This window comes from Pimephales promelas, chromosome 9 (genome assembly GCF_988280905.1).
Source record: "Pimephales promelas chromosome 9, fPimPro1.hap1.1, whole genome shotgun sequence".
Lineage (NCBI taxonomy): Eukaryota > Metazoa > Chordata > Actinopteri > Cypriniformes > Leuciscidae > Pimephales > Pimephales promelas.
In genome coordinates, this window is record NC_142777.1 from 4,011,472 (window position 1) to 4,028,931 (window position 17,460).

At 39.6% G+C, this 17,460-nt stretch overlaps 1 protein-coding gene across 2 annotated transcripts in view; it reads left to right on the plus strand.

Moving 5' to 3' along the window:
* The window catches only part of atrx (ATRX chromatin remodeler), a 66,564-nt gene that overhangs the window by 44,090 nt on the left and 5,014 nt on the right, over nucleotides 1-17,460 (plus strand). For both annotated transcript variants that reach the window (XM_039694200.2, XM_039694201.2), the window contains exons 28-33: nucleotides 354-462; nucleotides 554-731; nucleotides 2,109-2,300; nucleotides 11,991-12,140; nucleotides 16,528-16,644; nucleotides 16,864-16,959. In XM_039694200.2, coding sequence (XP_039550134.2) covers nucleotides 354-462; nucleotides 554-731; nucleotides 2,109-2,300; nucleotides 11,991-12,140; nucleotides 16,528-16,644; nucleotides 16,864-16,959 — 842 coding nt within the window. The remainder of the gene's footprint in view (nucleotides 1-353; nucleotides 463-553; nucleotides 732-2,108; nucleotides 2,301-11,990; nucleotides 12,141-16,527; nucleotides 16,645-16,863; nucleotides 16,960-17,460) is intronic.

The following is a 17,460-nucleotide window of genomic DNA, read 5'->3' on the forward strand; positions in this document are numbered from 1 at the left end:
CCCAGAGCTCTTTATATAAAGCACACACCCTGGTTCCCATGGGTCCTTGAAATCCTTGAAAGTTTGTGAATCTGAAAGAAAAAAAACCCCACCAAGGACCTGGAAAGTTTTGGAAAATAAACCCCCATAGATACCGCAACTTGAAAGTGCTTGAATTTATTTTTATCATTTATAACATGATGTAACCTTGCTCTCACTTGAAACGTGTCCCCATGTTAAGTCCTTGAATTTGAGGGTGTTGGACCTGAAAAGTCCTTGAATTTGAAGTTAACCAAGGTGTGGGGGCCATGACCGCTGCAGAAAACCTTTGCTAGAAATGGCTTGTTGACTGGCTATGCTGTTGTTCCTTTAAGGTGAGGGCAAGTGGTTCAGAAACCTTGACTACTACCGCCTGGATGGTTCCACGAACGCCTTGACCAGGAAGAAATGGGCAGAGGAGTTCAATGACACCAGTAATGTTCGGTAAAAACACGTTTCCCTTTGGAGTAGTAATCAGTGGAACCTTTCCTCACTTTTCCACTAGTGTCAAGCACTAATTGTTCTTGTTCTTCAGGGGTCGATTGTTCCTCATCTCAACCAGAGCTGGTTCTCTCGGGATCAACTTGGTAGCTGCAAACAGGGTCATCATTTTTGATGCCTCATGGAACCCGTCCTACGACGTTCAGAGTATTTTCAGAGTCTATCGCTTTGGTCAAGTGAAGACTGTGTTTGTCTACAGGTTTTTGGCTCAGGTGAGAAAATAGCTTGGATGAGTTTATTTGTTGTGTTCATTTCTATGTATAAATTCACATGTTTATTTACTAGGGTTGGGTTCCGAAACTCGGTGCCAATAGGGAACCGGTTCTGACGTAAACGGTAGTAACCAGACCGAATTAGAATGAACATTTCGGTGCCTGATTTCGATTCCTGAGTCTATGGCATGAGGCGCACACACGCATTCTCTCGCTGTCTCCCTCTCCGACGTGCGCGCACTATACGGTTTATTGAAGCACTGTCTGATCTGTCTCGCACGTGCGCTCTTGCTCGCTCGCTCTAGATTACTGGAGATTTTAACTAATTTGCGATCATCCAGGAGCCGTTATCAATATGCGGGAGACTCACCGAACGTCTGCTGATAGCGAGGAGATTAAACACACGTGAAATGTTTGGCTGCATTTCACGTGTAAAATTACGTTTCAGAATAACGATTGTCTATGGATATAGAAGAATCACCATTCGCGCCGCGTTGACGCTCACGTCGTCATATTAAATTAGCGCGCGCATCATCTGCTCCTCAGAGTTCTCTGCCGAAAAAGGAAGCTTGTCGGCAGCGCGAGATATTTGGCAGCGAACGCAGCGTCTCGTTCCCTATTCAGAGAACATGAGTTACACAGAGACGTTCTCTTTCATATGTTTACTCAAAGCTGCGTATAAGACGCAGTGGGAACGAAATATCAAACTGGCTAAGCTTAACTAGTAAATGACAATATAACTTAGCCTACATGACTAATTAAAGCAAACCTGTAGCCATGTCGATATTACCCTGGTAGTAATCTCTATTAATCTCCAGTATAATTACATTGTTTAATATAATATAGTTTTATTTGATATTATGTAAATATGAACTTTTATTTTATATTGGTTTATTTATCATTACCATATGTTACTTGTATTTATATTGTAAGTTAATATTGTGTCCAGTTTGGCCCTGTAAATAAAGGGGTAGTATTATTTTTTTGACAAAGTGTGTGCGGTTTCGTTTTCTTAAGTACCGTTTCAAGAACCGTTTAGGCACCGGAACCGTTTAAAAAATACCGAGTAGGTACTGGTATCGGATAAAACCCAACCGATACCCAACCCTATTATTTACAGACAGGGCTTTTGAATAGAGAGTAAATTGAGAGACTCAACTAACACCAGTTGGATGAGAACAGGTTGCTAAGCTAGTAATACTTTTATATGCACTTGTTTGGTTCTGCAACAAGCTTGGCCAATATTTCCATCCAAGAGAGCATACAACATTCTGAGACTGCTTTATTTGTGAAGCATCTATAATGGCTACAAATGTTGCCTAATTGGGCCTATTTCTAAGTCACTCATCAGATCTGTATTCTTTTTTGTTTCTAAAGGGAACCATGGAGGATAAGATCTATGACCGGCAGGTCACCAAACAGTCGCTGTCCTTCAGAGTTGTTGACCAACAGCAGATTGAACGTCACTTTACGATGAACGAACTGACGGAGCTCTACACTTTTGAGCCCGATCAGCTGGACGATCCCTCCGAGAAGAAGAGCAAGCGGGCCACACCCATGTTGCCCAAGGTGAAAACCACTTCATTGTCTCTTTCTCCAATTTGTCAAGTCAGAGTCATTTGAATAGAGCTTTTCACAACACGGGTGAATAGAAAATCATGATGTTGATGTTTATAACATCTTAATGCCTCATAGTAGCGTTTAGCAGATCTACATTTGCATTGATACAAGCAATCAAGCAGTTGCTAGATGGCTGTATGAATGTGAATAAAGTTGGCTTGAATATCCAACTTTATACTTAAAGCTTGGCGATAATACAGTTTACATTGTGCCTCAATATAAACAATCAAACAATTTGCATCTCTGCTTTACACTTAAAGTGTGAAAAGGTACAAAATAGTTTTTTATGTCAGTCTTTGCTATGTACATGTTAGCCTGTCACTGTTGTAAAGTGTGACCATTGCCAAAGTCTTGGCTGTTTTAAGTCGTCAGTGAGCATCCACCCTGACGTCCCCATATAGACACCAAATTAAAAGGATACAGCACATCTCAAATTAAAGGATATAATGGACTTATTCTGAGCAATCTCTCGAGGTAAATTTGGTTGTGTGAGTATAATGTGACAGAAAATTAGAAAGCAATCTGTTTTTCTTGCATATCATAGACGAGCAAGTGTCCGTTTTATCTGAACATCTTTCGCACATACCCGTTTCAATTTCTGTGCTCCTAATGGATCTTCATTAGTCTGTTGTCTGAGCTTGCAGTCTCTGTCTTGAGCTTGAAAAAGACGATCCCCACAATCAGAGTCATGTGTGCACCCGGGCCGAAGTCGAATGCTCCTGGCTTGTTTTGTTCCATGCACGTTTCCTTTTGATGTTCGCAATGGATGAGACACTGTTATTTACTGGCTTCCCAACCATTGAGCATTTTAATGTTGGATGAGGATTGGAAGAAAAGCACTCTGCTCTTGTCTTAATAGTTTTGTCCCCTTTGTGCACCTGCGCTTAGAAACGCTCAGAGATCATAACAGGAGAGAACCCCTGAAGATTTTACAAGACCACATTGGCCTTCGATTGTGCATCTAATCTTTCACAACAGCTCACAGCTGCACACAGCTACCTCTTGTGACCCTTGTTTACTGAAGGGCTTTATAGTGCAGAACCGGTGATGCTGGGATCCTGTAATTGGAGGCAAAGGCATCTAGTACACGTCAAGTCACCTTTATTTATATAGCACTTAGATTGTTTCAAAGCAGCTTTACTGAGATAACAGGAATATAATGCAACAAAGTTTGTTTCCAGAAGAAAATAGCGTCACAGTCCAGCTTAAGTAAGTTCAGTGATGGTTCATTTTTGTTGTAATAAATTTAGTTCATATATATATATATATATTAGGGCTGTGCAAAAATTAATTGCGATTAATCGCATCCAAAATAAAAGTCTGTGTTTACATAATATATTTGTGTGTGCTGTATATAATTATTTTGTATATATAAATACACACACATGCATGTATATATTTAAGAAAATGTGTTATTCATATATAAAATATTTATATTTATATTATATAGATTATGTATTTATAAATATATACAGAATTTAAGCGCAAATAATTCTTAAATATATACATGCATGCATAGGTATTTATATATACAAAATAATTATATACAGCACACACAAATATATTATGTAAACACAGACTTTTATTTTGGATGCGATTAATCGCAATTAACTTTTGCACAGCCCTAATATATATATATATATATATATATTATATATATATATGAAGAGTTCAGATGCAAAAGCCTCTAAGTGCCATTTGAAATTTTCTTCTAAAATGATCATTTTTATCAAGCTTGTATATTTAAGTTCAGTAATTTCACTTAAATGGCAATGATAATTACCTATTAATTGTCATTTAAGTGAAATTACTGAACTTAAATATACAAGCTTGATAAAAATGGTCATTTTAGAAGAAAATTTCAAATGGCATTTAGAGGCTTTTGCATCTGAACTCTTCATATATATATATATATATATATATATAGCTGCTCTGGAGAAAACAGTGATGTCATCGTCCAGCTAAGTTCAGTTCTCATATAGACCTTATGTAGCCCCGCCCCTTTTCTTTGTCTTTTGACTTCCGGTCTGCATTTCCACAGCGATCTAGCATAGGTACGAATGAACTGCTCATAAATAATTTCCCGGTCGACATTTGTTAAGACTTCTGCTTTACAATGCTTATGATAACTTTTGTTAACTCTGCAATAAGTAAATCCACTTCACCAGCTAATTACTCCTCGACAGCGATGCCATAGAAATATACAGAGCGAAGTTCAAAGATAATATTCTAAAGATTACGGCGCCCACGTTTCTCTGGTGCATAAGGTCTATAATGGTGTCAATGCAGGCAGATAAATAATATAGTTGAAAATTAGATGCACCAAATGTGTCCAAAGCACACAGCAGCGAATCACAGAAGGGTTATGTTGGCTTTACAACCCTCTCATCTCTCCGCTGAAGTCTCCCCGTTTTATCATAAGCTGTAGTTGATGTTTGAGGAGCTTGTTGTTCTTTATCAAGCTTTTAATCTGTGATGGAGCCCACCCTTTGCACACAGCAGATGACCACATTTGACCAAATCTGCACCAGGATGTAGCAAGTCAGCTGTTATACCTATAATCGTCTGAAGATGAGTCAGTCAGCCCTCAAAGCCTGTAGTCATATTTCTATTTCTCACAATGCCCTCGCCAAGTTTATGGAACACAGGAAATATTTCTAAACTTGGCAGACCTCTACCCATCGCCCTTTTCCTTACCTTGTGCATGTGTCTGTCAATGCCCTGATCCTTTTTTAATAAGCCAAAAGAATATGACATTTGCACTTTTTTTTGTAACCACTGTTACAAAACCACTTTGGACTGAGAACTAAGGGGTGTTGAACTATTAGCTAATATAATTTGAATAGCTCCGTAATATTCATTCTCAGTTGCACAAATAAAACCTTGCAGTGACATCATAATTTTGACCATTTTCAATTTATCGTACATCTCAAATAATAATATTATAATAATCGTACATCACAATAATATTTATATGCCGCCTTTGCATACAACCCAGTTACTACATTATTCCCCCCTCCATTAAATTAATAATAAATAAAAGTGTAACGCATCATTTGGATTCTTTCTTAAAGCACAGTGGGAATACAGTCCCACATTTATTTATTTTTTATTATTATTTTATTTTATTTTTAAGATTTGATTGAATTTATTGACAGGATAGCCCCTTGAGATGCAACATCTCATTTTCAAGGGGGTCCTAAAAACATAAGTAATTTACAACACAGACAACATAAGACACAACAACATTACAAGACTACCAAAAAAAAAAAAAAAAGCTCAACCTGCTTCTCTTGTGGGCTTATACACCCAACATAGTTTCAGTAGTTAGTAGTTTCATTACAGAATCTCATCTTCATAAATCATCAACATAGAGCCACATAACAGCAAAATATCCTTAAGTGAATCTCAACCAAGGAAAAATAAATAAATAAATAAAATTAAAAACATAAACAGGTGTCAGATGTCAGTTTTACATTCTATTTTTATTTTTATTTTATTATTATTAAACAGTCAGACATACATACAAACCAACATAGTGCAGTGGTGAGCAATCTTGTAATTCCATAATTCCAGAAGTGACATGAGAGTGATTTAAGTGTTTGATCTAAGTGTGCTTATGAGTGAGTGTGGGTATGTACATAAGTCCCACATTTTAAATGCATTGTAGTGTTTACTGCATGTAATCTCAACCATTCAAGCCAAACCAAAAAGAAAACAAGTTTTTTTTTTTTTACCACTACCAAATATTGTTCATAATAAAGATGATCCTCGGTGTACAATTTTAGAATTTAACCTTGAATGTTAACGTTTTTGTTTTATTTGGTAAAAGGGCTGGGTAAAAACAAAAAAAAACTCATGAAATAAACATAAAACGACTAACCACATAAATTAGTTGGCTTGCCTGAGGTAGACATTTACTTGTCCACTGCTAATACGATTTTTGTTTGTTTGTATAAGTATTACACATTAAAATTCAAATGAAACCTGATAGTTAAGTTAACATTTCCTTAAAAGCCTCTAGGATACAGAGTATAAGCAATTCCCTCTGTAATAATAGTACACTATAAACTTACTCTGATCTAGCGATAGCAAAGCTCCCACCAGTTACGTTCCCCCAGTGTTTCTGGGAACGCTCCCCATCTAAAGCACACATCCCGCTTTTGAACCTGTGTGCCGTTTCAGCTCACCCAAACATCATACCATCATGAAGGCCATCTGTTACGCTGATTCACTATTTAGTCTCTGAAGTTTTCAAAGGAACGCCGTAAACCTCCCCCGACCTGATGAACAGTCATTATTCCAAACCTCTTTTAGGATGTTCTTGTGCTTTTCAGAGGAACTAATTGGAGACAAAGGAAGCTAGTGGACTTCCACTCTAATGACAAAGAAGAGTGCTTTGGCCCAGACACAAGAGCCACCCAGCTTGGGGTCTGGCCCTGCCTCGGGCTCTTCGGAGGCCCTTTATAGAGCTGAGACCCTTGGGCGGACTCGAGTGACACGGTCGGGTCGGTGTGTACGCTTCCCAAAAGTGGTCCATCGGTGGGAAAGTGGTAATTTGCTTTCGCTCAGGCTCCCCTGCCGACTGGCTCTCGTTGAGCAAAGGAACAGACTTTAGTTGGGGTAATTAGGTGCAGGAACCGGCCTTAATAAGTCCCCCAGATGTTCCTTAAATGAGTGGTTGCCTTCAACCCTCCATTTTTAGATATTTGCCCCGACCTGAAGGTGCGAACTGCAGTGCGTCGTAGAAATTCTCACCCCTAAAAAGTCCCCCATTTAGTCAATCGTAGAAAAGTTGCGTAGAATGATATTCCTGACGGACATCTGACATACGGTCCTGGGCCAAACATCAAGAGCTCTGCAGACGCAGACTGTTTATATCAGGGCATTGAGGTTATGTGTATAATTTGTGTGCAGCTGTAGAGTACGTTTTGCCTGGCTAAGGTTAGGTATTACAAATATCTCAATCCTTCACATTCCTCGAGTCTCTTGCCCCGGACCCCTTGGTTTCTTTGGTTTGTGCACCTGCATGTCAAGCGTAGTGTCTTGTGAAATCTGAGGCACGCATTAGGCTCTTCGTTTTAAAATGTTAGGTAAGGTTTTTGTTCGCATGGATGCCCGTTTTCAGATCGCAAAGGTCAAGTTGCAAGGTACGATCGGAACAGGACAAAAAAACAAAACGTTCTTCCACATTTTTCCCGTTTCTTTAGCTTTTTTTATGGTTGTAGCCTGTCGCACTTTCATTTATCCTGTCTTTCTAAAGAGCGTACAGCAGAAGTTTATAGCGGTGGCATGATCAAAAACCTTAAGAGGCAATTGGGCTGAAATAGCTGTAAATGTGCTGAACATTTAGTAGGAAGCCAAATGGCAAGAAAAAATTACCGTGTGCTTTGAACCTGATTGCGTTCTTCACACCAGCAGCATTCATCTGGGACTGTGTCTTAAGTAAATTGCCTTTTGTTTGCCAAGTCGTAAATGTATGTAGTTGAGCAGAGCTCTTCAAGTTTATTTTAATGTTCTGTTTCACAGGCAGTGATTTGGGAGCCGTGTCTTTGTTTCAGCTTTCTATTTTAGGAAAACCTGCGAGAAGCATACTTACTGCTGTCAGCCTTTAATTGATAGCTGTTAAAGCCAATTTATAAAATGTCATGCAGAGAGCAAACAAGCTGTCAAGTAATGCATTAAGAGTGCTACTGTTCAGGCAAAACGTATGACCTTTTTGCCTGAAAGGTCTTTGCATAACAGTCTTGATGGATTATGAGTAGAACTGGCCAACATGTACGATTAAAATGGTGCACAATTAGACATATGATGCAAGTCGCACAATTTAAACAAATGTACACAGGAAGATTCGTCGTCTTTTGGGAGGTGATGGAAACTACAGTCGTTGGCAGGATCACTCTGATTTCGTTTTCAGCTTATGTTCAAAACGATCACGTTTAAGCCACTGAACTAGTTTAGTCCGGTTATACATACAACCGCGAACAGCACATGTTGTCCCTGAGCTCCGTAACGACATCTCTCATAAAGATTTGCGTCTTTAAATAGTAAAATAATTCTCCGAAAAACAGCTAGCCTCTTCGCTAACTAACACACAAAATACCATTGGAATGCTACTTCCGCCGCCTCACCGGAAGTTTCACCCACTTTATTTTTTACAGGAGCGCCCCTCGGAAACTTGTGGATAAGCAGTTGTATATTACTGTATTCAAAACATAATTGGCCTATGTTTTATCCCCAACATTAAATGCTTTAATAATTTGGGCTATTTTGTCACAGCGCCACAGAACACTTGGTTCGCACCTGTGGCTGGCTGCGCTGCTGAATTCGTGCTCAGTAGGGGATATAGGTAGTTTTGCTGTATTCATTCTGTTCACGCCACTTGTGTCGACAAAATGTCCGAGAAATCTAAATCTTTTCTCTGGCTACATTTTACAAAAGAAAAAAAAAAGACGACAAGACTGTGGAGTGCAAGCTATGCGGGCTAAAGCTAACTTTTCATAGCGCAACGACCAATATGGCATTCTGAAAAGTTGAGATGTTTTTATCTCGATGCGGCGTGGACGCACTGTGACGCGTAGTTTCCATTATGAGGGCGCAAGCCTACGTTTGAAATCGAACTTGAGCACGCAAAAGACGTGAGTAGGCCCTTTAACGGCTTCATCATGCTGACTCAATAGATTGTGTTTTCTTAATGTTTTTGTTTTTATTTGTACACTTGACGCATTTGAAAATTGCCTAAATAATGTAACAAAACGAAAATAAACCTATACGCGGTTCTACAACGGTTTTTTAGGCTATTTGGGTTTGGTTTAAAACGCCTAGATCGGCTGGACAAAAGTTAACACATAGCTTTGAAAGTAAAGAAGAATATACAGCCTGTGTAAACGAGAGCTTTTGTTAGGATTTTTGGTTATTTTTGGTTGGTTTTTTTTTTTTAGTAGCGTGTGGTGTGGTCAGGTGCGCGATTGTGACTTGTCACTACAGACCTAGGACAGAGCTCATCACTTTTTGCAGTTAAAAAAAAAAATCACTTAATTTTCAAAGAATTATAGGCTTATATTATAATAGTTTTATGTATTTTTGATGATTTTTTTTCGTTGTTGTTTTATAAATGCTCAATGTCAATTGGATTTCTTTGGTTGACTACAGCCCTAGTATAAACACTTTTTCCAGCTAGTGAGAGAATTACACATTATAAGTTCAAACAAAACTTGTATGTCAGTTTACTCCAAGCTTTATTATTATTGCTATGGGGGTCAACAAACTGTTTTCAAAAGGATGCATGGACAACAGCGCAAAAAATGTTCAAAGACTCACAAGGAAATGATTTCCGTGGTTGTGAAGTGAAAAGGCGCTGTGTTCAGACACGGGCAGATCGACTGCTCCTCACCTGGGGCTGTATTTATCCTTGCAGAAGTCTGGCTCAAGCACCTCCATGCTTTGATCAGAAGCAAAAAAAAAGCTTCCTCCCCCCGTTTCACTTCCTGTGGGATCCCAACTCCCAATTTCCCTGAGAAAAGAAAAAAAATCTGCCGTCTGCAGACTGATTCCCCCATTCCCCCACCCAACCTATTCCACATCCATGCATGGCGTAAAACGATATCCTTTTCCTAAGCCGTCATTATGCGCGGGGTTAGCTCACATTATGACAATGCAGGAGTTCTTGTTACCGTCATTAGTGCCTTTAGTCGAGATGCACATGTAGGGCAGGTTACGGAGACGGGCGAGACCACCCGCGGAGCCCCAGCCTGGAGATTAATCAGGAATCCCAGAATTCCTTGCTTCACTGTCATTTGACCCGGCGGCTCAAAATTGGACAACGTTCAGATAAGCTCAGGTCTGACGTCTCGTGACGGCGAGTGTTTGAAATGTCTTCATCTTCGGGTTGTCTTTCGCTCTGCACACTTTCAGCAAGAGGTCATCTTTTCCGTGGAGTCTTTTTCACGGTTGTGATGTAGAAGGGCTTTCTCACATGGCAGCATCCAGCCATGTTTTAATTTAGCCACTTAGCCAGAAATTACCATCATAGGCCGGGCCTGGCGTGATTAAGCTTGCTTTCGCCACATGTTTTTATTTTCCGGCTATTTACTGAAAAGCCTTGATGTGGATGGGTCTGTAGCCGCGCTCTCCGTTACACTCTGCCGTAATGCAGAAAGCATGGCTCTGTTATTGGTACCTGTCTTACCGCTGTTATCTTTCTTTCTTGAAATAAACCTTGACCTTGGTTATTCATGATACACTCTTCGGAGGATGATTGAGTTTTTTTCACTTCATTCCTGCGATTCGGTTTATCCAAACCTTTTCTGTAGCAATTTAGTAATCAATCCTATATTTGGCTTTTTCTCTTTGAACATTAGTCTCGATTATGATTGATTTTGTTTTTGTTCAATTTTGTTTGTTGTTGCTGCTCAATCAGGTGACGACGTAACTATAGAGCGCGTGTTTTATTCTCGTATGGTTGGGATTCCAGATCTTGAGGACCTTTTTAATGTAAAGGCAAGACAAAGAAAAGCAAACAATAGCTGTAGAGTCATTTTTAAACCGTGTTTGTAAGAGGCCTGGATGTGAATTATGCGCCACTCAGGTATTGTTATCAATAACAGTGTAGTCATGGATACCAGAGTTGCATGGAAGTTATTTTAAAAGTCCTATTTTGAACATTTGGCTGGAGGCTGTTTCTTTAATTGTAGCTTTGTAGTGCAAACGAACTGCTGTTTATTTATATTAAAGAATGTGTGTTATGAAAACATACTGTAACTTTAGGAAATTAAAACTTGTCCAAGAGTAGACTCGTATATGTGATGCAAAATCGTGAGTCATTCATTTTCTTGATGACTAAAAGTTAGCAAGTTTCCGAATATGTCCACACATGACTGTCCAAGTGTACTAGGTAGGTAGTGATGTATATTTTCTTCCATATTGTGATGTAAAAAATAAATGTTGGGCGGGACGTGGTTCTGGTGGTGGATTGTTGATTGGATGTTGAGATGTGGGCATGGCATTCAACGAGGTTAAAACAAGAAATATGGACGAATCGTTCACAATAATATCTATAACTATAATAAATTATAGTCTGTAAAATTTACATAATACATGGGGTGAATTTTCAGAAATGTTCATTTATTGTTATAAACGTATTACAAAACTCATTGGATCATTTTTTGATCAGCAAATAGTTCAAACATCATCAAAGGCAAGTGAAAAGTGAGTACAAAAATATGATTAAACACTAATTACAAGCATAGATAAAGTACAAATAAAGTAAAGTTTAACAGTATTATTCAGGTACAGAAATGATTAAATGTAAAATAACACAGCGTAGTGTTCACTATATTAATTAAATCTAGATGAATCTTTGTTAAAGCTGTCTTTTCTTGTTTGATTAACATAAATGCCATACAGCAGCAGGAATTTATATATATAGATTATAGCACAGATCCAATATAATGATACACATCCACATTTCTTTATCAACTGTTTACTTTCACTTTGCACATAACCGACAGTGTTTACGTGAATACTAGCCAAGTCGTTTAACCCATTAATTATTGTATGTTTATATAAATAATCGTGGTAAATTATTATCTTTGTGTGTATTGATGTAGGATGTTGACTCGTCTCTTTCTCCTTTCCCAGGATCCTTTCCTTGCAGAGCTGCTTCACAGCTACAAAGATCAGATCGTCGGCTACCACGAGCATGACTCTTTGCTGGACCACAAGGAGGAAGAGGCACTGAGTGAGGAAGATCGCAAGGCAGCGTGGACCGAATACGAGGCAGAGAAGAAGGTGCGTAGCCACACAAACCCTTTACTGTTATAAAGATATCATCTAATGTCACTCAGAAAAATAAGGCAGATTTTAGACATGTTACAAAGTCTATCTGTATCTGTCCATTACTGATAGCAGTTTAAGAATTCTTGGTGAGGTATTAGTTCTGTAGTTATGGACTGCAACTCTCAAATAATAATTTGGAGTTGTATCATCATAAGAAATGAACAAAAAAATGGCCATTTTAGTTATGGACACATTACCATGAGAGAGGTCTAACTGTTTACACATGTGCTTACATAAAAGTTTTCAAAAGCTTCAAAAGTATTGCTCCTTGTAAAAATAAAGCTGTTTTTATAGCTACATAAAGGCATTGAGAGCTACCAAAAAGCCCTGTTGCTTGCAAGAGGGGTAACAGTTCTTCCTGAACCCATTGAAGCACAGCTTTTCTGAAGTGTCTAGTAGTTCAGAGGGTCAAATCATAATCATAACCCTTACATAAACATAGTGAAACCTGCTTGTCTGATGGCTGAGAGTCTGTCTTTATAGCCAGTCCTGGAATCTTTTGTTGGATTCAAACAATCGGAGTCGTTGTCTCCAGTTTAGAGACTCTAGTTGAATTATATCACAAGTGCCTTCTCTTTAATTTCTGATTTACTGTAATGATTCCTTTTCAAAATCAGATCAACATCTAAACTGATTTCCCTATTTAAACGCTACTTCAAAGATCTTCAAAAACTACTTCAAACTAGAAAAAAAGCTTCTGCTGAAATAAGATGCGATGCGATGTAATCGCAAACATTGACATAAATGCACATAGACCTACAGCTAAAAAAACAGACTGAATCTGCTCCTTTTCATGAGTATTTAAGCAGTAAAAATGACAAAAATGCACATCCCAAGTATTGCAATAAAAAGACCACATGGAAAATATCACTGTACTTTTAGTGCCCAACACAGGAGCTGTATTTGTAGTCCGCAGTTGTACCTGCTGGCTCTCAGCTGTTACACTGAGCATTGAGAGTGCAGACATGAGTTTTGATTTGTGTGTAATTCATACCATATTGACACGCACATTCTGCTCTACATGTGATCTGTCTCCTAAATTTCATGTTTTTTCTTGGCAAGATGTTTTAAATATGCTTGTAGATTTGGCTGAAGAATTCACCTGCTTTTGATCATCTCGCTTCAGTCATTTGTGTATTTTGAGATTGGAAGAGTTTTGTCTAATTTGGTTGCTGAAAATCATTAACAATGTCAGAGCCGTTAAGGTGGATTTAAAGCAGTCACTCGCAGTGATTAGAGAACCCTATCGAGTTCTGCTCATGATTTAGTTGAAGACAGCCATTCAGTGAGCGTCATCTTTTGAAAGCAGATTGAAAGAGCGTCAGTTTAGATGTTTGAGTGTCTGTGGTGCAGCTGTGGTCCTCTCTGCCGAACACCTGCTTATGCCAGGTCTGAACACCGGACACTCAGCTGTGGAGTGTGTTTACGAGCTGCACGCACCGAAGACCCAATTAGAGAGCGGGATCGGCCGCATCTGCCTCGGTAGTTCATTTACACACAAACACGGGCATCCTGCTGACCTTCGCGAGGGGAGCGCTGTGTTTAGAGCCGTAAGACAAACACAGCTTGGGCAGGACCCTAACAGAGGTTCACATGGGTGCACATCAGGATTTTTTGGATCATCCAGTGATTTGTTGGCTATGAATAATAGTTTGCCGTGCGTCTTCGCCAGATCGGAGACAAATCATGTCTAAAGTCGCAAATCGAGTGGAAAACACCATTCTAAAAAAACAATTGTGATGCGCTATGATTACCCTACAGCAGGCGCTAGTGTGATGGACGACTAACGTATCTGTCAGGCCGAACCTGATTTGAAGACCGCATGTGACCTCGTGTCATTAAATTAACAGATGAGGTGCAAGTACAAGTGCTTGAAGTACTTGAATTTGACTTTTTGAAATTTAAGTCCTGGAAAACCCTTAAAAATATATATATTCATATTTGTGATGTTTTTCTTTTTTTATGAAACAATATTTTTATTCAAAATGTTGCAGCCTGTCTGGTAAAGATATGAAGACATTTCACAAGACTACGAATGTGATATTGCTCATATTAATATCCAAGTATACACTCACCTAAAGGATTATTAGAAACACCTGTTCAATTTCTCATTAATGCAATTATCTAATCAACCAATCACATGGCAGTTGCTTCAATGCCTTTAGAGGTGTGGTCCTGGTCAAGACAATCTCCTGAACTCCAAACTGAATGTCAGAATGGGAAAGAAAGGTGATTTAAGCAATTTTGAGCGTGGCATCTTCTCAGGTAAGCCTAGTTCACACTACGTGATTTTAAGCCCGATTTAAGCCCGATTTGCAAATCGTTGAGTCGCCGACAAGTCAGGGTGTTATCGCGTGCAAATCGCGGGCGATTAGCGGACGATTAACGCTCGCCAATCAGTTAGTGTGAAAGAGCCAACAACGCATCAAAGACAGCTCGCAGACAGGTCACCGAGCTCAGAAAAATATCTAGCATGCTAGATATCTCGCCCAGTCGCGCGACTCAATCTCAGTGATGTCATGAGTACAGCCAATCATAGCAACGCATGGGTTGAGGACACAGGTAAATCTTACTTTTTCTTTTTTGCATTTTTTTTTCTCAGAGCATATCGTCGAGCAAACAGTGTGCAGCACTAGTTTCTGTCTGACGTCCATATTCGCGTGTTGTGTTCTTCTCTGCAGTTTCGCGTCATTTCTGGTTCGTTTTATTGCGTGGTTTTTCGTGACAAAACATGGTTTCTAGACAGGATAGAATTGTGTTGTTGTCAACTCGTTATTTGTTTGATTATTTTCAGGATTTAGACCGTATTATAGTACTGAAACAGCTCTAATTGAGTCACAAATGATATGCTCTTATCATCCGATCGTGGTTGTATCTCTATGTAGTGCGTTGTTAACTCGTGTAGTGAGTTACCTCCTGTTGTGGATCAATCACGTTGTGTTGTGTGGTGTGAACAGCTAAACAACTTGAACACTCATGATTTCACTGAGAGCAAGTCATGTAGTGTGAACTGCACAGTTCAGCCCGACATTTTAAAATCATGTAGTGTGAACAAGGCATTACTGGGATTTTCACACACAACCATTTCTAGGGTTTACAAAGAATGGTGTGAAAAGAGAAAAACATCCAGTATGCGGCAGTCCTGTGGGCGAAAATGCCTTGTTGATGCTAGAGGTCAGAGGAGAATGAAATGAATTGACTGAAATAACCACTCGTTACAACCGAGGTATGCAGCACAGCATTTGTGAAGCCACAACACACACAACCTTGAGGCGGATGGGCTACAACAGCAGAAGACCCCACCGGGTACCACTCATCTCCACTAGAAATAGGAAAAAGAGGCGACAATTTGCAAGAGCTCACCAAAATTGGACAGTTGAAGACTGGAAAAATGTTGCCTGGTCTGATGAGTCTCAGTTTCTGTTGAGACATTCAGATGGTAGAGTCAGAATTTGGCGTAAACAAAATGAGAACATGGATCCATCATGCCTTGTTCCCACTGTGCAGGCTGGTGGTGGTGGTGTAATGGTGTGGGGGATGTTTTATTGGCACACTTTAGGCCCCTGGACATCGTTTAAATGCCACGGCCTACCTGAGAATTGTTTCTGACCATGTCCATCCCTTTATGGCCACCATGTCCCCATCCTCTGATGGCTACTTCCAACAGGATAATGCACCATGTCACAAAGCTCGAATCATTTCAAATTGGTTTCTTGAACATGACAATGAGTTGACTGTACTAAAATGGCCCCCACAGTCACCAGATCTCAACCCAATAGAGCATCTTTGGGATGTGGTGGAACGGGAGCTTCGTGTCCTGGATGTGCATCCCACAAATCTCCATCAACTGCAAGATGCTATCCTATCAATACGGGCCAACATTTCTAAAGAATGCTTTCAGCACCTTGTTGAATCAATGCCACGTAGAATTAAGGCGAAATGGGGTCAAACACAGTATTAGTATGCTGTTCCTAATAATCCTTTAGGTGATCAGGTCGATCATGTATTCATGGAAAAAAAATAAGTTTCAATAAGGAAAGCGATATCTTTGTCATAGTATCCTTTTAATGGTAGATGTTGCCACAGTCATTGCGTATTTTGCATGTGCTGCACTTTATTTGTTCCATTTTGTTTTGTTTTTAGGATATTTTTATTTATCATTTTACCTTTTTTTTAGATAATAAAGGATAGTAAGTGAGATCTTTGATTGTAGTCCTTGAAAACCAAACAAATTAGTGCTTGAAAGTCCTATAATTAAATTTTTCAGTATCTGTACAAACCCTGAATTAAGTTTGTCTGGTTCTGTTGGACTGATGGACTCGCTCTGCTGTTGTTTCAGGGTCTGTCCATGCGTTTCAACCAGCAGGCCTATCCTCAAATGGGCGTGGGAGCATCAAACTCCTACTTCCCCTTCAACGTGGCCGCCTTGGCCTCCATGAGCAACCAACAGTTGGAGGTAAGTAATGAGCCCCACATGCACGTTTCACATTCCTTCAGCCGGCAGCTAATTGTGACATGCGTCCTCAGGCAGCGACATTTGGCGTCGCGCTATGCCAGCTGCTATTTATGTATGCTAGTTATCCCTGTGAAAATATCAGATTCAGCGTTTGTTTTAATCTTGTCTACTGTGTTCTTTGTGTCTTCTCACACTTGATTCTTTCCCTCTATGCTCAAGGATTTGATTAACCAGGGCAGGCAGAAAGTGTTGGAGGCCACGAGTGCTCTGAAGTCAGTGCCTCGGGAACCACTGGAGGACATCATCGCGCAGGTGGTGAGTGATGGGTGGAGGGCGAGTCCCTGCGTTCAGGCACTTCATCCGAAAGGCTGCACATAAAGGCTCCGAAATACTCACGGCGAAGTTATTTTTCGTTCCTCTGTGAGGGGTAAAGAGGAGTTTGAAATACCTCAGCAGCGGTATATCCTTAGCCAACGTGTGTGTGGATGTAAATATGCGCTTGCCGCTTTCCTAAAACGAAAAAAAAAAACGCAAGAGAAATCACAGCAATAGGACAGCATCTGATCATAGCGACGTGGATATTTTTGCATTTCGGCTCTTTATACAAAAGATTGATTTTCACTTTGAAGTGCAACTTCAATTTCTACAATGAAGCAGCTCTCCAATGTGTTCATGTTTTTACTCGCATCTGAACTCGACAGAAGACATAAACCACAATGTTTTTTCTGTCACGGAAGACGGAGCCTCAGAGTAGGGCCCTATAAAATCCGTTTTATTTTTTCCCAAATTCTGTTTTATTTTATCCCAAATTCCGTT